The sequence below is a fragment of the Denticeps clupeoides genome, chromosome 3, assembly GCF_900700375.1.
Source record: "Denticeps clupeoides chromosome 3, fDenClu1.1, whole genome shotgun sequence".
Lineage (NCBI taxonomy): Eukaryota > Metazoa > Chordata > Actinopteri > Clupeiformes > Denticipitidae > Denticeps > Denticeps clupeoides.
Window position 1 is genome coordinate 23,183,870 of NC_041709.1, and position 21,944 is coordinate 23,205,813.

General features: G+C 43.6%; 2 protein-coding genes across 4 annotated transcripts; one reads left to right on the top strand and one right to left on the bottom strand.

Annotated features, from left to right (window-relative positions):
• The first annotated feature begins 804 nt into the window (after window positions 1-804).
• man2b1 (mannosidase, alpha, class 2B, member 1) lies at window positions 805-13,225 on the top strand. Its single transcript, XM_028973063.1, has 23 exons — window positions 805-1,008; window positions 1,086-1,188; window positions 1,902-2,075; window positions 2,438-2,631; window positions 3,237-3,369; window positions 3,461-3,606; window positions 4,212-4,411; window positions 5,148-5,268; window positions 5,756-5,834; window positions 5,922-6,031; window positions 7,707-7,814; window positions 7,889-8,005; window positions 8,288-8,470; window positions 8,619-8,716; window positions 10,072-10,192; window positions 10,309-10,427; window positions 10,513-10,614; window positions 11,062-11,149; window positions 11,317-11,397; window positions 11,609-11,833; window positions 12,091-12,240; window positions 12,438-12,540; window positions 12,825-13,225. Exons 1-23 carry the CDS (start codon window positions 889-891, stop codon window positions 12,926-12,928), a joined length of 2,979 nt encoding a protein of 992 aa, XP_028828896.1. The 5' UTR covers window positions 805-888; the 3' UTR covers window positions 12,929-13,225.
• An 87-nt stretch (window positions 13,226-13,312) lies between these two features.
• Window positions 13,313-21,472, bottom strand: trmt1 (tRNA methyltransferase 1). 3 transcript variants are annotated; one of them, XM_028973277.1, is made up of 15 exons: window positions 21,162-21,472; window positions 19,894-20,080; window positions 19,235-19,422; window positions 18,424-18,539; window positions 18,223-18,335; window positions 17,916-18,064; window positions 17,670-17,753; window positions 17,513-17,582; window positions 16,994-17,128; window positions 16,703-16,788; window positions 16,283-16,391; window positions 16,027-16,103; window positions 15,711-15,830; window positions 15,502-15,616; window positions 13,313-15,041 (listed from the first exon to the last, which is right to left on the bottom strand). In XM_028973277.1, the coding sequence occupies exons 1-15, from the start codon at window positions 21,413-21,415 to the stop codon at window positions 14,964-14,966; spliced, it is 1,881 nt and encodes a 626-aa protein (XP_028829110.1). In that variant the 5' UTR covers window positions 21,416-21,472; the 3' UTR covers window positions 13,313-14,963. The 3 variants fall into 3 exon arrangements, with proteins under 3 accessions (XP_028829110.1, XP_028829111.1, XP_028829112.1); XM_028973278.1 differs by lacking the exon at window positions 21,162-21,472 and having other exon boundaries at window positions 19,235-19,418; window positions 19,894-20,016; XM_028973279.1 differs by lacking the exons at window positions 19,235-19,422; window positions 19,894-20,080; window positions 21,162-21,472 and having other exon boundaries at window positions 18,416-18,521.
• Between the last annotated feature and the right edge of the window lie 472 nt (window positions 21,473-21,944).

Consider the following 21,944-nt stretch of genomic DNA (forward strand, 5'->3'; position numbering starts at 1 on the left):
AAGCATATTTATACCACTTGGTGCATACAAAAAGTCGAAAGACAAGCTTGCCCCACTTTGGACAGTGGCGCCCATCAAGGTCACAGAACCTTCCCTTTATCAGCTTATGTTCAGCTTTTGCATTAACAATGTCAGACATAAGATACACAGTTGTCTTCTGATTTTTTCATGACCAAAGGTGGTGGTCAAATAACACACAAGAAGTTCAGGCCCATACATTTTCCCCTTAACACTTTCCTTCCTTTTGATCATTTTAATGATCACCACTATAGGCACAAAAATGTATATGACCTAAACACAAGGTGAAGTGCATAATAACACAAAAATCTAAGAATAATAATGATAATAATAAAAAAGTATTATAAAAGAAAGTGAAGTGATTGTCACATGTGATACACAGCAGCAGAGCACACGATGCACACAGTGAAATTTGCCCTCTGTATTTAACCATCACCCTGAGTGAGCAGTGGGCAGCCATGACAGGCGCCCGGGGAGCAGTGTGTGGGGACGGTGCTTTGCTCAGTGCATTTCCTGCAGAGATGGGATCAGAGCTGTTATACATATTTACACAAGGAAATCTGGCTTGGAAGCAAAATCAGATTTAAAAGAGCCTCCGTGTTTCAACAGGGTACCAAAGTCATAAAAAAACCAAAAGCATAACGTGAATCAGTGTAGATGGTAACAGTTTGTTTGCAGCTAAAGGAGCACCAGCTCAGCTTTACAAACGTTCTACTGACTCAACGCATTTTGCAAATAGGGGGCGGTACCTTTAGCTAAACAACCCGCCTTCGTTGCGACGTCACGGGATGACGTCATGTTTGCGGAAGCAAAAGTGTGAAGTGAGGAATAAAGCGCCCGTGTCATGTGACAAATCTTCCACTTTTGAAAATGGCTTCACGCCGCGCCGCGTCGTCCGCGGTAGCCGCGGTCCTGTCGCTTCTTCAGCTCGGAGTGTTGTGTTTCCCGGCTCGGCAGTTTCACGCCTCCGAGCCGCCCTGTGGCTACAAGGTACGTGGAAAAGCCCCGCCGGTCAGCGGACGACCGCGGGCATAAATCGTGTTTTCGTAACATTGGTTGTGTTGCAGTCGTGCCCCGGGACGCAGCCCTCAATGCTGAACGTCCACCTTGTCCCGCACACCCACGACGACGTCGGCTGGCTGAAAACCGTGGACCAGTACTACTACGGAGGTACGAACGGCGGTCAGAAGCGATTTATTCTGGAGCCCTGATCCATCAGTAGTTACAGGGACAGTCCCCCCCCCCCGGAGACACTCAGGGTTAAGTGTCTTGCTCGGGGACACAGTGGTGGGATTCTGGAACCTTGGTCTTCTGGTTCATAGGCGAGTGTGTTACCCACTAGGCTACTACCGCCCTGTAAATGTAAGTTGAGGCAGGAGTTAGATGCGGCTAGAACCACTGAGGGAGCTTTTATAAGAACTTGCATCTGTGTCTGTAATAAAGTGGCCACTTGTCTAATATTTCACGACTTTTATGATGTGATGTGTGCTGACAGCCCAGAGCTGATTATGATTTTAATGATTTTCACATGGTGTCGAGTAATGTTTAACAGCCATTCCATGTGGAGTCAACACATGCTCAGACCTCCACGACTCTGACTTTCTCTTTCTGTATTTAGTCTAATATAAGCTGGCAATAAATGGACCTCAAGTAGTTTCGTCCAGCTCCACATAATATATGACTGGTTAAATTATTTTAAAAAATCTATAACTTATTGAGCAAATCAGCTAGACAAGCTTTGTTAAAATCTGTGTTTATGAGGTCCGACAGTGTGATAGTTTGACATGGAAGGACACCTTTATCTTTCCTTCAGTTGAAGGAGAATTAGAGCAACCATTGCTCCAGACTCGAAAGTTTGCATGCGGTGTGTGCTTGCCTGACAGACCGCAATGACATCCAGCATGCCGGCGTGCAGTACATCCTGGACTCGGTGGTGGAACAGCTGCAGAAGGATCCGGCACGGCGCTTCATCTACGTGGAGACCGGCTTCTTTTACCGCTGGTGGCGTCAACAGGACCAGGCCATGCGCCACATAGTCACCCAGCTGGTGGACGAAGGTACTGACATCTCAGCATGTGACCTCCCTCCTTTTACCTGCAGTTTGTTGTACTGTATGCAATAACAATAAAAAAAAAACAAAAAAAAACTTTATTCATTATTTTACTTCTGCAAATGTAACACTCTCCCTGACAGGATAAATCCATGAACAAGCATGGTGGGGAAACTGCGTAATACTTTAAATGAAATGTATTATTCTGCAATTGGAACTTGATGTGTATAATTGTACATTTTACAGAATATTTTGCCATAGTTTTAGTTTCTTACCGATCAACTGTATGATATGGGAAAGCCTGGCTAATGGATGAGGTCATGGTTTCAGCAGTGATCCCTGACCCTTCTACCTCTCCTTGTGTCTCAGGCCGTTTGGAGTTTATAAATGGCGGCTGGTGCATGAGTGATGAGGCCGCAACTCATTACACCGCAGTGATCGACCAGATGACCCTGGGGCTGCGCTTCCTTAATGAAACCTTTGGTGAATGCGGACGTCCGCGGGTGGCCTGGCACATTGACCCGTTTGGCCACGCCCGTGAGCATGCCTCCATATTTGCCCAGGTGATTTCCATAATCATTTTGCACACATTGCTAAAAATATTTAGCAGCCAGATTGTGCAAGTTGTCCCACTTAAAGTGATGACAGAGATCCTTATTATCATAGGAACACCTCAAATGTGAGAGGCAGAATAATTAGAAATCCAGGAAAAAAACAGTGACACAGGTTTCTATTAGTAACACACTGGGGGTGGCGCTGCGTTTTTGCAAAGGGGACCGGACGAAAGATCTGTATTAAGGAAAATATGAATGGCACCATGTTTCGTGAGATTTTGGGCAAAAACCTCCTTCCATCAGTGATTGCATTGAAGATGAAACGTGGCTGGATCTCACAGCATGACAATGATCCCAAACACCCTGCCTGAGCAATGAAGGAGATGCTACGTAAAAAACGCATTATAAGGAGTGACCTAGCCAGTCTCCAGACCTCAATCCAACAGAGCATATGTGCCCAGCGACAGCTCCAAAAACATCACAGCTCTTGAGAAGTTGGCAATGTATGAATCTGTGTACTTTAGGTTCTGATTGAACCATTTTAAGCAGAAAATGAGTTTGCTTCTTGTTTGGTTGAATGTTAAAAGTAAATTTCCTTTTTATCTTGGTTTCAGATGGGATACGATGGTTTGTTTTTTGGCCGACTTGATTACCAAGACAAAGCCCGCAGAATGAAGACCAAAGAGATGGAGATGTTGTGGAGGGCAAGTGACAGCCTAACCCCTCCCATGGCTGACCTCTTCACTGGTGTGGATTTGTAATGCATTCATACATCTCCCTCATCTGCCAGGTCTACCCAGTCATGTTTTTCCATTGCTTGATGTCATCTTCGCTTCAGGCGTCCTGCCCAATGGTTACAACCCTCCTGATGGTTTCTGTTGGGACCAGTTGTGCAATGATGCTCCCATTCGCGATGACCCACAGTTGGAGGACTTCAACGTGGATGATATTGTGAAAAGGTTTCTGAATGTTGCTCATGCCCAGGTACTCTTCAGCCTATAGGAAAGGGACTTGAGAACTGGCTGCGTGACGCTAAAAATTATTTAATGTTATCATAGCATTGTTGTCAATCATAAGGTTTACAATTATTTTATTGAGTTGTTTACATCAGCATAACATAAGATCTAGAATCTCCTCTTCGTTTAGAAGAAGTCATGTTCAGTCTTAAACTGATGCAAAACGGCAAGTCATGGAGTTCTTCCTGATTGACCGTTACAAGAAATTCCCTCATCAGTTAGCACCCCTATTGCTATAAATGGATGTTTATTTGTTGCCTGGAATGTGACCTCCTTACATCTCTAACTCTAGCCTCCATACCACTTATCTTAGAAAAATAAGAACCCATTATAGATTGCAGCAGCTGGAGGCTTATGTGTTTGTGAAATGCAAATATAAAGATGTTGGCTAAAATTCTGTCTGGGTTTCTGGACGCATTTACCACGTCTTATTTGGTCACCAACTGTCCTCTAACATCCCTCGCCTTCTTTTATTCCAGTAATGGGTTCATTTTCTCTTTAAGATCATCTGACTTTACATGTCCAGCACTTTAAAGTCTCATGTGACCCCTGTCAATCATTAATCTGCCACAGTCTGAAGTTTACAAGACAACTCACATCATTATGACCATGGGCTCCGACTTCCAATATGAAAACGCCAACCTTTGGTACAAGAACCTGGACAAGCTCATTCACTATGTCAACGCCAAGCAGTCCAATGGCAGCAAGGTCAATCTTCTTTACTCCACCCCATCCTGCTACCTTCAAGAACTTCACAATGCCAACACCACCTGGTACGTACAAGTTTCCAAAGAAGTTCTATTGAAGGGGTCTTGCGCTAAATTGTGTGTTAATCTCATAATTGACACATCATGATGCAGATGAGGACGATTCTCTATCAAAGCAGTGCACAGTATATTATATTGTAATGACATTAATTTAGTAAAACAATTGAAAAAGCAATGTCATTTTTGTAGTGACTGATTTTCTGGCAGTGGCATGAAAAGTAGTACCAGTACCAGAGTTTAGCCTTGTCCACATGGACGTTCAAAATGAACACCCTCTGAGCAGTGCACTTTGTAGCTGCGTTCGGTTGGCGTTTCCACTGGGGTGTCCTTGAAGCTGTTTAAGCTTGTTGGGATTTCGGCAGAAGTTGACACCAAGAAACCTTTGCATGCAGTGTTTATTTGACGTCAACCGAATGTTGGTGCTCAACACCTATGTGGACTCATTGATTTGTGCAAAAAAATGCTTTGCATTCAGTCAGTGGCCAGCTGGTTGAGAAGTCCATGTGAGAAGTCCATGTCCATCTCACGGACTTACTTGAAAACATAATGTTGAAAAATGGATCACACCTCTTTTTAATAAGAGGACCCTCATATATATAATTTTTTTATTACTGCCTATTTGTACTGGAGCCACATCAATTCAGATGAGACAATGTGGTTTACTTGGACTAGGAATGGGAATAGTTTAATTCAAAGTTGATTTGCATAAATGTAACGTTGTGTCTCCTGCTTTTTTTCTCAGGCCTCTCAAGACTGATGACTTCTTCCCCTATGCAGATGATGCCCATGACTTCTGGACCGGCTACTTCACCAGTCGCCCTGCCCTGAAACGCTACGAGAGGCTGAGCAACAGCAGACTGCAGGTGTTTCTTCCTCTTCTTGTCTGTGTCGTTTCTGTCATTGGTAGGGTTACGCTGCTGTGTGTGTTCTGCTTTTGCCCATGGCAGTACTCTGCTTCTGGGACTTATAAGTGGATTCCAAAGTAATTTGCCTCAAATTTTATTTGCATTGCATTTACTGCAGCAGTGAAACAGGACCAGATCATTGCGAAATGTGTGAGAAATTACTTTCAGCTTTTAATTGGTTGACATTCTTACACACCAACCAAAAGGACTGGGTGGGTATTTAGTTCCCCTCCGAAGCACAGATAACTAGCAGGCAGCCATTTCATGATTTCTGTGTGGTTTACTTCTGTAAATACAGAAAACAGATTTGATGCAACAGTGATAATCTAGCCCACTGCCTCAAATCTGACTAGCCTAAGAGCCTGAACTTTGTTGAACTGTGATGTTGGTGCGAAGAGAAGATCTGGTGGTAGGTATGACTGTAACTGTTACTTCTGCCTTCTAGACCTGTAACCAGCTGGAGGTACTTGGGGGAAGGAGGTCCAGAAAAGGCCTGTTCGGGGAAGGTGGCAGTGACTCTATGAGTAAGTTCATTCAAAGATCCTGTGAAAATATAATTTTTATTTTTTTTAAACAGTGAAAGTAGTTTTTACTGGATGTGCTAATTGCAGGAGAAGCAATGGCAGTGGCACAGCACCATGATGCCGTGTCTGGCACAGAAAAACAGCATGTGGCCTTTGACTACGCCAAGAGATTAGCAGCAGGGTGGGGACCCTGTCAGGTACATCTTACTGCAAATTTGGGTGGATTGTAATTTTGGTGCCAAAATTGCAAAGCGCCATCAGCAACTCAGCCCGGTAAAAGTATTCAAGGACTTAAAGACCAGAAGTAGAATTTTAAATCGTTTTCTGTATGTCATTAGAACCCAGTGAAGAGAGGCAATTTCTGGCAAATGGCACCAGAATCAAAAGAAGCTGCAGCCAAGAAAGGGGAGTGAGCTGCTGTAGTCTAGATAATGATTATGATGATAGATCTAGATGAAGTGAAGTGATTGTCACTTGTGATCACTATGTGCTGTGCTGCTGTGTGACACAGTGAAATTTTTCCTCTGCATTTAACCCATCACCCTGAGTGAGCAGTGGGCAGCCATGACAGACGCCCGGGGCATGTGAGGAAAATGGCATGAGATATGGTCATCCAATCTGAATGGGCTATTAATGGCTTAACTCTGACAAACGTTCTTAGTTTGTAAAAACAGCTCTTGACAACCAAGGATATGTCTCCATAAAAATAAATTTTTGTGTAGAGAAAAGTCAGAGACTCCTTAAGTAAATCTGGGTGTCTGCATAGAAATGAAAATATGGACTCAAGTAGTAGCATATATTACAAGGAATATTGTTGCCTCTCAGCAAAACCAAATTCCCAATGAGCAGTAGATGAAAAGACAGACTGAGAAGGTCTTTTTACAAAACCAGTACTTAGTCCTGTCATAATTCCCACCTACTCATCCAGCCTAGAAAAGAAATGTTTTTAATTAATGGTGCCAAAGGTGGTCGTCAGTCTAGTAGCATTAAAACGGTCGGGACTCTAGAGTCAGCAGCTAATAATGCCATTAAAAACCCTGAGTAAGACTTGGTGCTGTGGTGAGATTTAAAACCAGACCGATACATTTCGTTACCACATCTACAGTATCTGTGATAACCAGACCGATTTCTAAATTATTTTTCCTTACATCATATTTGTTGAGGTGTTTTCAGTAGCTTGTGATCTTGCACTTTGCCATTTGTCAGAGATTAATTGATTAATATTTTAAAAGTTCCTTTCACTAAACGTATTGGAATAATGTGAGAAGGGCAGAAAGTGGTCTTGAGACCATTTATTGGGCAGCCATATTTGTCCAGGCAATGTTAAATCCTTCTGAAATTCTTAAACATCCAAACATTGGGCAGTGGTGTCCTAGCAAGTAGGATAACTTACCCAGGACGCTGATTTGAATCCCGAACAACCAAGGTGCCACTGAGCAAAGTACCGTCCCCACACTCTGCCCCCCCCGGGCGACTTTCATGGCTGTCCACTGCTCACCAAGGATGACTGGTTAAAAGCAGATGATACAATGAGCCACATTGTGTCTGTTTCACAAGGTCAATCATTTCACTTTCCCAGCGGCCAGCAGCTGCGCATCACCCAGGGCCCATTTTAACAGATTAGCAGTAGTATACATGAGCTGGTTTGTTAGCAGCATTGTTGCGTTGAACTTTTCCCTTTTTTTTAAGGGAGAGATGTTTATTACATTGTGATTCATCTGGTGCCATATAGGGAGCCAAACCTCGTAAATGAATGGACCATGACTGAAAAATCCATTTGGAAAGACGTTGGGTGGGAGAGGACTGAACAACTCCACGCCGCATTCTGTATTAAAGTCTGTTTTTTTTTTTTTTTTTTTCTCTCTCTCACAGGTTCTGGTCAGTAACTCTCTAGCCGCCCTGAGTGGTTCTGATGCCCCGCGGGTTTATTGCGAGAACCTTAACATCAGTGTGTGCCCGCTGACCGAGTCCAGCCCCAAGGTAGAACAACAAGCTTCAGCTCCGTTCAGTAGAACTTCTACAGCTGAGAACACTCATCTCTTCCCCTCCCTCAGTTCACCATGAACGTTTATAACCCCCTGGGACACGCGGTCATGTGGCCTGTACGCCTGCCTGTCAATGGCACTGCCTACGGGGTCTTCGATGCCAAAGGGAGTCCTGTGGACTCTGTGGTGAGTGACTGCTTGGGATTAGATATTTTGTAGATCACGTCCCTGGAATTTCTGTCCGTCCAGTTGCTCATTTGTTACCAATATTGTACCAGTCAGGTTACGTAAATGTATTTATACGAAACACTGGTATATGTGTGTAGATCTGAAAGTGCTAGTTTTATTTTTTTTTACTGATTTGTGGTGTGTGTGTGTGGTTTTTTTTTTTTTTTTTTTTTTTTTTTTTTGTAAAAGAGCAGCATTAATCATGTGTGAAGTGGCTTTAATTCTCCACCTTCATTTCAGGTACTTCCTGTGTACCAGGCATCACGCGAAGTCAGGGGACACAAGGGCTATGCCATCAATGAGCTGGTGTTCCAGGTCCAGGCACCTCCACTGGGCTTCACCACCTACTCCATCTCCCTGCTGCAGAACGGGCCTCCACCCACACCCCTCGAAAACAAAGCCCCCCTCTCCATACAAAACAAGGTCTATATATATTTTTTTTTGTATCAAAAAAACTATTTGAAAAGGGATTTGACTGAAAGCTGAAGTGCGTGTTTCGGGTTCAGCACCCACAAATCTGGATATGTCTGAGATTTTATTGTTTTATTGACTAATGTTCTTTTTGTTCCAGTTTCTAAAAGTGACCTTTGACCCTGACACGTACCTGCTGAGCAGCCTGAGTAACCTTGAGACCAAACAAACCATAAAGCTGAGCCAAAATTTTTACTGGTCAGTCCTACTGGCTGTTGCTCACATCTCCAGTGATCTTGTAAACCATATTCTTGTTACAATTGTTTAACCAAAAAATGTAATGCTTGTAATCTGTTTGGGCCTTCATATTCACAAGTTATTGCTCAGTTGTGAATTATTGAAGTTTTAGAATCAGAATATCTTTGTCATTGTAACAAGTACAACAAAATTAGGTGCAGTTTCTGAGCCAGAATATAAGACAACTAGCATATATGGTATAAATATAATACAAAATATAAAATGAAAAGGTGAGGTAGATACCTTGTTGCACATGAAAAATAAATTAAATTAGAGGTGGAAAATACGATGCATGACATTAAGTTCCCTGATGGCAACAGGGTGTAAACTGTTTAGTCTGTTTGTCTTGTTCTTAATGCTCCTGCATTTTCCCTAATGGCAGCAGTTGAAACAGGTCATGAGTGAGATGTGAGGAGTCCTTTATGATATTTTGCGCTCTTGTTTTTTTTAAATATTGAAATAAGTCAATTTAAATTATAGGTAAAAAGTGGGTAAAACACACCTATAAAATAGAACCATCCCAGGTTCAAACCCCACTTACTTGATGTGATGTGTACATGTTAGCAAACTGTCAACAAAATTCAGCTTCCTTAACATTGTTCATGTATTTTAAAGGTTTAATTATTTTTAAATTAACATGGAGGCCAAGCAGCCCCATTACGTTTACATTTACAGCATTTATCAGACGCCCTTATCCAGAGCAACTTAGTCGGTAGTTACAGGGACGGTACCCCAGGAGCAACTTAGGGTTAAGTGTCTTGCTCAGGGACACAATGGTAGGAAGTGTACAAAACTAAATCTACCTAAACAATAGCAAAATTCCAACACCAAGCACAAACAAGCGAACAGAAATGACAACAGTAGCAGTATTACGACACTCTGATCAGAACTGACTGAAGCTGCACCATGACTTCTTAGACTATATCTTACGTGGTTCAAGTTTGGAAGTCTACTCTGTGACTGGTCAAATGAGCTAATCTGAACTGACACATGACAATGAAGTAAAACTGGAACTATTATAATGCTATATATTTCAATTATAATATGATGTAATTACACTGCTATAATCAAAGTGTGTGTGTTATATGGATACACAAGTAAATGTCTGTACATGTTTAGCAGATATTTAAACTGACTAGTAATGGATGGTATTAATCTGGTGGGTTACACAGTTCCTGTTTTAGCAGTAGTGTTGGTGCAGGTTACGGTCTAGATGTACCATGTACCATCGTACCACTACAGCAGTGGAGAAGTCTCTTCTCTGATGGTCTTTCTCTCGTCTCTGTGTTCTTGTGCTCCCCCCCTCATTCCCTCAGGTACAACGCCAGCGCTGGGAACAACGCTGAAAGCAGACAGCCATCAGGAGCCTACATCTTCAGACCCAACTCCTCCACCCCCTTCATCATTAGCAAAATGATCAAAGTGGACTCAGTAAAAGTAAATCTGAAATGATACTGAAGCTGAACTTGTTTTTTCTGAAGTTGTCTGTGTGTTGACCCTGTGTGTGTGTGTGTGTGTGTGTGTGTGTGTGTGTGTGTGTGTGTGTGTCTCAGAATGCAGTTTTACAGGAGGTCAGACAGTGGTTCGGTCCCTGGGTTACTCAGGTGGTCCGTCTGTATAAGGACAGCAGACAACTGGAGCTGGAGTGGACCGTTGGCCCGGTGCCTGTTGGGTAAGGTGTCTTATCGGAGTTGTAATGATTGGTTTCGACATGGAAATCTAAGTAATTTCTTGCTGTCTCTTCACTTCACGTCCAGGGATGGTTTGGGGAAGGAGGTGATCACTCGGTTTGATACCAACATCAGAACATCTGGGCTTTTTTACACAGATTCCAACGGCAGGGAGGTCTTAGAAAGGCGGTGAGAATAACATTCATTGCTCCTTAACTATTTAAGTAATTTGTTTGCTTCATTTTTATTTAGTTTTTATTCGGCACTATATATATTTTTTTGCATTCACAGCAGTCTTGTAATTTGCACATTTGTCACTCCGCACCTTCTTTACTTATTTTACTGGTTGTTAGCGCTGTCTGTCGTCTAAAACGTGTTTTATTTGATGTTGCTCTTGTCTTGCACTGCCTGTGTCCCATGTTTTTACACTATGTAGCATGGTTCGTCTATGTGTACTTTGTTAGTACGTATTTAAATCAGAATCAGAAAACTTTATTAATCCCGAAGGGAATTGCTTAAATGTTACAGTAGCACCGGGTTCCGGAGAAACGTGCTGTATAACACACTATGTAGCTGAAATGACAATAAAGCTCAACTTGAACTAATGGAAGAGGTTTATTTATTTTCTCTCTCAAGGAGAGATTATCGTCCTACGTGGGACCTGAAACAGACTGAGCCCATTGCTGGGAATTATTATCCAATCAACTCACGTGCCTACATTAAGGTGAGGTTTTTATTTATTTATTTATTTTTGTTCTTATTTGATAAAGAACATAACTAAATGGCACTGTAATGTAGAAATGTGTTGCATGCTCCCTGTAATTAATCTCATTTACATGTTTAATTTCCACACATAAGTGAATTAAAAATGTTTTTTTGGCCATTCGACAGGATAAAGATAATCAGCTTACTGTGGTAACTGATCGCTCTCAAGGGGGAAGCAGCATTGCAGACGGCTCACTGGAGATCATGGTAAAGCACAACTTTGATCATGACTTGGGGGGGGGGGGGCAATTTGACTGAATACAGATCTACAATAAATATGGATACACCTCAATTTAATTTTTTTTTTTCCATGCACATCCCCTTCAGGGATCCTTCCCTTCTGCTCAAACCAATGTGAACACCTCCTCCTATTAGGCTACAGTTTTCTTTCCCTCGTTTGACCCATCCTGTGGTTCAGCTCCACAGGAGGCTGCTGTACGATGACGTGCGGGGGGTGGGCGAGCCACTCTCGGAGCCCGGCGAGGACGGCCAGGGTGGCCTGGTGGCCCGTGGGACGCTGCTGCTTGCCCTCACTCCCCCGGAGAAGGCGGCCGACCTGCACCGACCACTGGCGCAGAGTGTGGTGCTGCAGCCGCTGCTCAGCTTCCAGCAGGGGGCACCTCAGTCTAGCTCTCAATTGGAGGTGAGGGAGATGTAGACGTGGTCTTCCCTTCGTCTTGTGCAGTCATAGCCAAGATGAAGTATAATGAAGCAACACTAGATGCCTGATTTAGTGACTAAAGCAATGTGGTCTCCAGAAGCTACTCTTTTCAAATGGCAGTGCAAACTGAATGAGGCACACATTTAAGTGTCTTTTAATTCACTGGTCAATAATCAAGTTTTTTTTTTTTTTTTTTTTTTTTTTTTTTTTTTTTTTTTTTTTTTCTGCTTTCACTGTAGTTCTCTGGTTTGCATGCTGCGCTGCCCCCTGCTGTTCACCTACTGACTCTGTCCCAGTGGGACCGGGAATCGGTGCTGATCCGACTGGAGCATCAGTACCAGGCCAAAGAGAGCAAGAGCTTCTCTGAGCCGGTCACAGTCAACCTACAGGTCAGCACTAAAGTTTTGTTTTTTTTTTCTTTTTCCCCCGATGTGGTGTTTAAATCCCCCTTCACCCCCAGCTGATTTTTATTTCTCTTTTTAACAAAAAGACTAAATATGTGCTTTTAAGGAGGGGAAAAAAAGAGGTTCCAAGGTTGTAACTGTAGATCTAGAGAAGGTAAAAGCTCCTCCTGTCTGTCCCACAGAAACTTTTCTCCACCCTGGAAATTGTGGGAGCCACTGAAATGAGCCTCGGAGCCAATCAGTGGAAAGACCAGATGACCCGTCTAGACTGGAAGACCAGTTCAGGTGAGTGTGGAGGAAAAAAAATTGAGGGGATAAGCTTACACTATAGCATTAAGATCCAAGCATTGTGTTGGCATTGTGCAGATCATCCATTAGAAGAGCAAATCTATAATGAATTGTGTCCAGTCACAAATCTCTAGTGACTTCATTCGTTTCATGACCAGGATTGAAAATCACCTGAGTAGATCTTAAGAAACATTTTCCTCTTAACATGAGTGTTAGACCAAAAATTTGAGTCACAATCTAGGGCAATATTTAAAAGCGTATGTGTGTCTGTACAAATGAAGGTGAGCAACCTCAGCGGCAAAGTCCAAGTGATCCTTCACCGTGGGATGTCACCCTGAACCCCATGGAGATTCGTACCTTCCTGCTCCGAGTGATGCAGCACTAGCAGTTCAGGAGTTCACCATTAGAACATCTGGAAGATCTTTATGCAAAGATGCAGGCTGTTTGCTACAACTGGATGGGTGCTTGCTCAGATAGTGTTTGGTGAACAGGGCACAGTCAGGTCCCCCTCCTGAAGATCAAGGTGAAACGTTTGAAATTTTTTAATGGCACAAGACACCTGCAGAGACTGTGGGCAGCAGTGACTTGATCAGTAGCTGTAAATAATGACACCTCTTCACTTATATCTGTGATTTACTATGATGTTTTTATTGCTTAAAAAATAAACATAATTTTAAAATGATGTTTTTCATCACTTTATTTTTCTAAACTGCCAATGAAGATCACTGGATTTTTCTTGAAAACGTATTTTCTCACATGCAAGGTTGGGCTTATGATAATATTGGAATTTTATTGATATTTTACGAGTTAATTCTTTGTAGTATAGAACTTTGTAGTGAAATCGATTTTATATAAATCTATTATTATGGTCCAGAGGTATGACTCACAAACTACAGATCCCATAATGCAGTGCGCACTTAAGGCGCTTTGGTGAAGAATTTTTGGTGAAGCTTTTTCTCAACACATTTGCCATCGACGAGGAAACTGCTCCTGTACAAGTTCAGCTGCAATGTAATGATCACATGCGGCAAGGTTTGGAAGCACTTCATTACAGGATCTGTAGTCTTATCAGCGTGTCATATCGCCGGGACATGATAATCAGGTAATGACCATTTATGTAAAAGAATAGACACTTTAGTGCTTTTTGTTCTGCAATTTCACAGAACAATAGCTCGTATTGACAATATTATGAATGAATTAAATGTGTTCTATTGGGAAGCACCACGCCCCCCTCCCCTTTTGACAAGTGTGAGTCCCAGCAGAGGCAGTAAGCAGGCACACAGAGGACCTCATGCTCACATTCCGCATATATGGTGTGATAGAATTTACAGTACACAACGATGTTAAAGTTTGGCTCCTTTATTCGAATTGTCTGTTCCACCTTAAATACTGCAGGCTGCAATATGTATGTGCACATGAGCAATAAGCCCAGGTAAATTTTGCCTTTAAAAATATTTTGGGCCAGAAAAGTATTAATTGATATTTTTGCACATCCTATTTTACCCTCAACAGGTGCGTTTTCAGTAGCCCATTTAAAATGCCCTTCATCAATCCAATGCATAGTTCCTATGAATTTTTCAGTGAAAACAGTGCTGGACGTTTCATTCTGCATCCGCAGAACTTTGTCAATCAAATGCAGAATGAAACGTCTCTACATTAAAGAAAGTGCAGTTGCCATGACTCAACTTTCCGACAAATTCACCTGGATGACTGAGAATCTTCACAGACATTTAAGGTGGAACTGACAATTCAAATAAGGAGCTACTTTTGCGTCGTGTTTTACTTTTAGTGAACTGGTTCGTGAAATGAGGGCGCCCTCACTCCCCGCAAAGTGTTTAAAAAAAAAAAAAAATCGCTGGCCGTGCAATCATGTCATGGCAGCATCTGTGCATGCAAAGAAAAAAAAAAATGCTGATGCCCATGTAGCCAACCCCACCACTGATAATAATAAAAATGATTTATTATTATTACAGCACCCCTGATTTAGAGGGTCTGTTTTCCATCCCTGAATTTAAGCCTAGTCCAAGACTGAAAAAAACAAACTTAATGGAAAACTTCAATGAAGATCTTGATTGGTTTTTCTGTGAATAGCATCATTTTTGAAATACACCATTATTTAAGTGCAATACAGTAAAATGTAACTTTACTGAGGTGTAATTGGAGTATAAGCCCTGCATACTGTTTGTCAAAAAATATCAACACCTCCACACACGTTTTTATTTTCGCTATCTCCAGCAGTTGGCATCCAGATTTAAAAGCAGCCAAAGCTGGCACAAAAACAAGGAAAAAAAAAAAAAACTCCAGTCACAGTATTATTCTACACGCCTCTGTAACAAATACACCAAAAAGAAATGCAGTCCCAACTATTTCAAGCACCGTGGGCATAAAAGCTGATGTAATTATTTAACTCTTCTGTCACATCAGTCCACCTTCTCTTCTGTCCCTGGTTGCTCCAGCTCGTGGGAAAAGCAGCATTCTTCGCCATGTGTGCAGGTGCCCTGTAGAAATACAGAATTTTTGTTCACTATTCAGGTTAACATTATGCAGTTGGCCTTCATGTTAAATCCGATCTGAGGCATGGCGTCCTTGTTATCCTGTACAAAGGTGTGAGTCCCCCCCCCCCCCCAGCACCTCAGTCAGACTGAGCTTGAGGGTAAAACAGCACTGTGCTTCCATAAAAGCAGAACTGCAGTAAATCCTCTTCCTTCCTTGTTCCACTTGTTACCAAGGACTGCACACCAGGAATACCCCACAACAGCTGCTGTGTTGGAGATGAACATCACAATCCAGTCCTTATTAAAGTCAGATCCTCCTGCTTCCATTTCATTTACAGCATTTATCAGACGCCCTTATCCAGAGCAACTTAGTCAGTAGTTACAGAGACAGTCCCCCCCTGGAGGCACTCAGGGTAGTAACTTGTAACAGATTGGTGTGTGTGTGTGTGTGTGTGTGTCCAACCTTTCTGAACTTTTTGCAAGGGAAGTTCTTGAGTTGTGCTGAGTCAGTGATCTGGAGCTTCCTTTTGTTCTGGAACCGTTTCCTCCTGTCCTCTAGCCCTGAAGATAAGCCTCCACTGAGAAAACAGGAAGTAGACCACATCATAGTTACACCTTCTTTTTGTAGGTGAACTTGTACAGAGGTTGACAAAACTGTTTAAGGTGACCCACCCAGCTTTGGCTCGCGCTTTAGGCCCCCAGTTGGCCTGAGGGTTCTCCTGGAACCGGGTGAGGTGGCGACGGCGTGACTGGGGGTTGGCATCTTCTCTCAAGTCGAAGCAGGCCTGAAGACTAAAAACAGAGAGTGTCCAATGTATACAAGAAAAGCATCCTGAAAGTGAACAGGAAGTGCCTCTGTTACCACACTGGTTATGTGATTAAATATTATAATCAAGCTTTAGTCTTAAGACTAAATTAATTAACTGTAATTACATCCCTTGCTAAGATAAACTGCCTCATGATGTACACATCAGTATGGTTTACTTACAGGGGTTCGGTAGACAGAATATGAAAAGCGGGGCTGGTCTCAGACAATCGCTCCCGTTTCACAGGGTTTATTTTTTCCTTAAAAAAAAAAAAAAAAAAAAAACAGGATTAATTTTTGGGCACTGGCTGATGCAAGAGAATTCATGAAATGTGTACGGACTTCAGAACATTTTCCTTACTTTTCCAAAATTTCTGACTCTTTTCTCACACTACCTGTGTCAAGATGCCAGCAGGACATTCTAGTCCCTTCCTCTTACCCAACAGCGAACGAGGTCCCACATGACCCTGGAGGGGGCGTCCGTCTTCACTGCGTTCTTACAGGCGTGGGACAGCGACACGCGATGACCTGCGTGCAGCAGGGCAGACCTAACAGAGATCAAACATTTCAGGGAGCAAAGTAGAACGTGATTTAATCTAACATTTACACACGCACATGCAGACACACTGCACAAAACAATACAAAAAAATATATATATATATATAAAATAATAACTTTTTTCTTCGTCTAGCACTTAACAATCTCCGAGCATGCTCTTTGCTGACAAGTTAGGCCTTATCAGGGCTCTATAGAAATCGAACGAGAATTGCTGGTGTCTTCCTCCTGTAACCCTTTGGATAAAAGGATCTGCAAAATAAAGTAAAGTGATTTCATAGAGCAACCCGCGCGGCCCAGGTACCTGAACTGCAGCATGGACGGTGTGTTGCAGTGCACTGTGCTGCTCAAGTGATCGAGAGTGTAATAAAGAGGCACGTCCTGCAGCTCCTGAAACACACACACACACACACACACACACACACACACACACACACACACAATGTCAAAGGGAGCGGCACAAATAAGAGCCTGCAAACAATTTTGATCTTCACATTTCAGCCATAATTTCATTAATAAACCCACTTTCATATTAAGTGGCATCGCTAGTACGTCAGAACATCATCGCGTCATGAGTTGCAGAGTGCCACCTCACCTCTGTCACCATGCTGAGGACACCTTCGATGCGCTTGGACGTCCCGAAGCGAGTCGGGTTACTGGACACCGCTGAGAGAACCTTCTGTACAAATGGAACGTCGTGCAGCTGCTCAGCCCAAATGGGACCGCCGAGCTGCAGCAAGCAAATGATTGAGGGAAATGTTACAGTTTTTTACAGCACAAATATTAACACACTCAGAACAGAATATTCAGAATTGTTCAGCTTTTGTATTATTCATTATTTTTGTTTGAACACTCTAATATCAACTTTAGGTTTATTTGAACAGTGAGAAATAGAACAATAATTGAAAAGTTCTAGAAGAATGCATTTCAAAATAGTTATAAATGAATTTAGGGAAATAAGTATTTGATCTCCCTGTTCAAATTATAGACTTATCATTTGTTTGTTAGTGGGCAAACATACAAAATCAGGGGTTCAAATAATTTTTTAGAAGATGTAGATCACCTTACAGTTCTTAGAGCACTAGCACTGTATAATAAAAAAAAAAAACAAGACCTGGTGTTTCTGTCCACAGTGCTGACAGTTCTCCTGAACGGGGGGTCCGGTGGCAGCGGAGTATTTCATGCTGAAACAAACGCAGCAGTCATGAACAAACAAGCACACAGCAGCAAAGAAACAGACTAGCATAGGAAGAGCGGGACAGTTCTCGCACCTTTTGCCCTGGTTCGTCCTCTTGCCCATCCTCTGGAGGTGGAAGGTGCCACAGCCGATGCAGTTATACACCAAGGCCTGTTTACTGTGACACACACACACACACACACACACACACACACACACACACACAGTTCTTTTCTGCTGGGGGGGGGGGGGGGGGGGGGGGGGGGGGGGTGGAAGTTCTTCTGCAGTTTGTGCAACATGTACGACGTGACCGGCAGGTGAATCGTGGTGTGGCGGTTACCTGGCCGAGTTCTTCACCGTGGCCTGTCCAGTGTGAACCTTGATGAAGACGCGGATGTAGAAATCCACGCTGACACTCAGCAGAGGCTCAATGTAGCGCTGATACACAGCAGCCCTCTGGTCCAGGCTGTGCAAGATGATCCTCAGAGCCTCGTGCAGCAGGAACACAGTAACAATTACTCTCCCATACACCCCCGCCCATGATCTCCCAGCAGACAGCTAGATAACATCTGAGCATATTCCCATCTCATGTGTTATAGTTTCATTATGGGCAAAAAAAAAAAAAAAAAAATTATTCTGGTCCTCACCATCTCATGGCAAAACTTGGCCTTGATGGACACTGAGCCGTACTTGCTGTAGCAGGTCTCTCCACTGTTGCCTGCCATCACTGCCATGTCTGTACATGTGATGCAAAGCAACCCTGGGGGGGCGGGGATTCGGCAAAGTGGGCGACACACAAATAAACAAACGAAATGGATGACTATATGAATTCATAATCACCACGGCACCTCCGTCACCGACAGCCTGCACAGCTGCGTCCAGGAAAGGGGAGGGGCTCCCATAGGGGTCCAGGTCAATGACATCGTAGCGCTCCTTCCTGCCCCTGGACTCATACATCAACATGCTGCAACCGAGAGAAGATCAACACTTACACAAGGCCCCCCATGAAAATTTCTAAAAATGTCTATGGTCCTGCAGCGGCTAGAAATGGTGATAGGTGTAAAGAGAGCTTTGGTCATTCCGCTTTGCAGCTCAGAGGGTCGGATCTGGAATTCATCCCCTGATGTTGTCATAAGGGGAAAGGTTACCTCCCCTTTCTTGCTTTTTTTTTTTTCCTGCCCAGAGAATTTCCCACCCCTCCCCTAAAAATGGAACTCTACCGACAGTCATGGCTTGAAAACGTGTGTAGCGTTGCAATTGCTCAGTGATTGGATGTAAAGATGAACACAAATGTTTTTTTGTTTTTTTTTTGAACCAGTGGGTTCATTATATTTCTTCTGGAAAAACGTCGGCACAACGTCCTGTCTGCGGCAAATATTGTGGCTCACTTCTATAGTGAGCCACTCTCCTCCTCATTAGCATTTAAAGCTACAGACACCGAAACGAAATCTTATTGTAGGTCTGGATAAAAGTGGATGAATTTCAGAAACTGACTTCATATACATTATTAGGGGACCAGTAGGGGACACGCAAAGGCAAAAAAAACAATTTTCATGTGAGGGGACCTTTTGAGGTTATTTCACTGTGATGACTGAAAAGACATCAGCCAGGGAAGCAGAGAGAGAGAGAGAGAGAGAGAGAGATTGGGGATCAGGGCACCTGGCATCCCTTTGGCTGGCCTGCAGCAGGTGCGAGACCTTGTTGAAGTTGGCGTTGCGGGCGATCAGGCTGGCGGCGCGGGCCGAGAAGTCGTTGGCTGTGATGCTCCTGATTCCCGGCACCTCCAGAGCAAAGCGTACCGAACGCAGGCCTGATGCTGCGAGTCCTTCCAGAATCCGCAGACCTTGCTGGCCGGCAAATACAATAAAGCGACACAACGCCGCAGATTATAGGATTAAGTACGTTTCGATGCAGGAACTGTTCCCCCAGGCGTGTATTAAACCCTTTTTTTGTGCTCTTTGTACTTTATCTTCAGAAAACTGTTCTTCATGACGGGTGTGATGGATTCTAAAAATAAATTATGGACGACGTGACTGCATTAATGACGAGCTTCATCACAAGTGTTTCTTGGAGATGCCACCGATTCCAGTACTACTGTTACCGGGAAGTCCTTCCATCCCTCCATCCTCCCACTCCTGCTACGGTTTACCACCAAAATTTCCATGTACTCCTTGACTAGAACTGGTTTATCGTGTACAATTTTCTACAATTTATTAAAAATCTCTTCCTGTTGTGTTGTTAATATATATTTTTAACATCAGGATTTGTGATGACGCTGAAGCCTTAAACCCACTTCATTTGGTGTAGAGCAGCAGTACCTGACACTGTTCTCCTACGGAGATGCTGGCCAGTCCATCCTCCTCTTCATCTTTCACCACCTGTCCATCGGTGGACTCCTTGTTCTCGGAGACGCACACCACCACCCGCTCCCTTTCGCCCGGAACCACAACGCGCACCCCCTTTTGGGCCAGAGTCTCACGGGCAAACTCGGTGATCACCGCACATCTGCAGGGATGAAGGACCGCCTTACGTGACTCCACCATGACCTTCTCAAGATGTACGGGTTAAAAATGCCTTCACTGTGATGGACTGACTGAGTGCAATATTAGACAGATTTTTGTATTTAACCCAGGTAAGATATGTGATGTGTGAAAGTCCACTGAGAAGTAGGCGTGCATGTGTGTCAAGTGAAAGTGAAGTGATTGTCATTGTGAAACACTGCAGCACAGCACACAGTGTCCTCTGCCTTTAACCATCACCCTTGGTGAGCAGTGGGCAGCCATGACAGGCGCGCGGGGAGCGGTGTGTGGGGACGGATCTCAGTGGGACCTTGGTGGATCGGGATTCGAACTGGCAACCTTCTGATTACGGGGCCGCTTCATTAACTGCTAGGACACCACCGCCCCAGCAGTGTGTGAGAGTGAGTGTGTGTGTGTCTGTGTAAGAGTGTGTGTGTGAGTGTAAGAGTGTGTGTATGTGTGTGTGTGAGTGTAAGTGTGTGAGAGCGTGTGTGAGAGCGTGTGTGAGAGCGTGTGTGTAAGAGTTAGTGTATGAGTGTGTAAGAGTGTGTGTATGAGTGTGTAAGAGTGTGTGTATGAGTGTGAGTGTGTGTAAGAGTGTGTGTATGTGTGAGTGTGTAAGAGTGTGTGTATGTGTGAGTGTGTAAGAGTGTGTGTATGAGTGTGTAAGAGTGTGTGTATGAGTGTGTGTATGAGTGTGAGTGTGTGTAAGAGTGTGTGTATGAGTGTGAGTAAGAGTGTGTGTATGAGTGTGAGAGTGTGTGTATGAGTGTGAGAGTGTGTGTATGAGTGTGAGAGTGTGTGTATGAGTGTGAGAGTGTGTGTATGAGTGTGTAAGAGTGTGTGTAAGAGTGTGTGTAAGAGTGTGTGTATGAGTGTGTGTATGAGTGTGTGTATGAGTGTGTGTATGAGTGTGTGTAAGAGTGTGTGTAAGAGTGTGTGTATGAGTGTGAGTGTGTAAGAGTGTGTGTATGAGTGTGAGAGTGTGTGTAAGAGTGTGTGTAAGAGTGTGTGTGAGAGTGTGTGTGTATGAGTGTGTAAGAGTGTGAGTGTGTGTACTCGCTCACGTCAGATCTCGGTTGAACTCCTGGACTGGGTTGTAAAACACCTCGTTGGCGTTTGGGAAGAGTATCGCCGCCCTGCCCTCCCTCACCACGGTCTCCCCGGGCATGAGGGCTGCTTCAGGCGGAGCATCCTGCTCCGTGTCGCGCCCGTTGGTACCGCTGGTGGCGGGCTCGTGCGTTGGAGGATTCATGGTCCTCCTGAACGTCTGGATAAAACGGGTCGGGAGTCTGAGCCGCCGCGTCGCTCTCAGCCACATGCATACAGATGAAATCAGCTTATGGCTGCTACATCAGGCATAGCGACAACTTTTACTTCCGGGTCACGCGAGTAACGGGAAACAAAATAAAAGTCGCAGTTTTTAAAAATAAGAGTTTTCTATACACAAAATGATGTAAAGTAAAATAATTATGACAAATGCTTTTATGGAAAACAAGACAAATAACTTTGAACCTAATATAATTTCAAGTTTGCAATAAGGCTGCAACAAGTTCTGTATTAACTATTAACTGTATCTGTTTCTCGCTCTCTCTTTTTTTCAGTGAGGGCCAAATATAGAAAAAATTGTGAATGGCAGGGCCACAGGGCTCAGGTTAGAGGTCATGTAAATGCACCACAGGGGCGGTGGTGGCCTAGCGGGTCCTGTAATCAGAAAGGTCATGGGTTCTAAGCCTGAACGGTCCAAATGCTGCAAAAGAAGCCACTTCTGAGAAAGAACGTGGGCCAAGAAATTGAGGATTGGACGCTAGACCAATGGAACTGAGAATGAGAGGGACTTCCCCCCCACT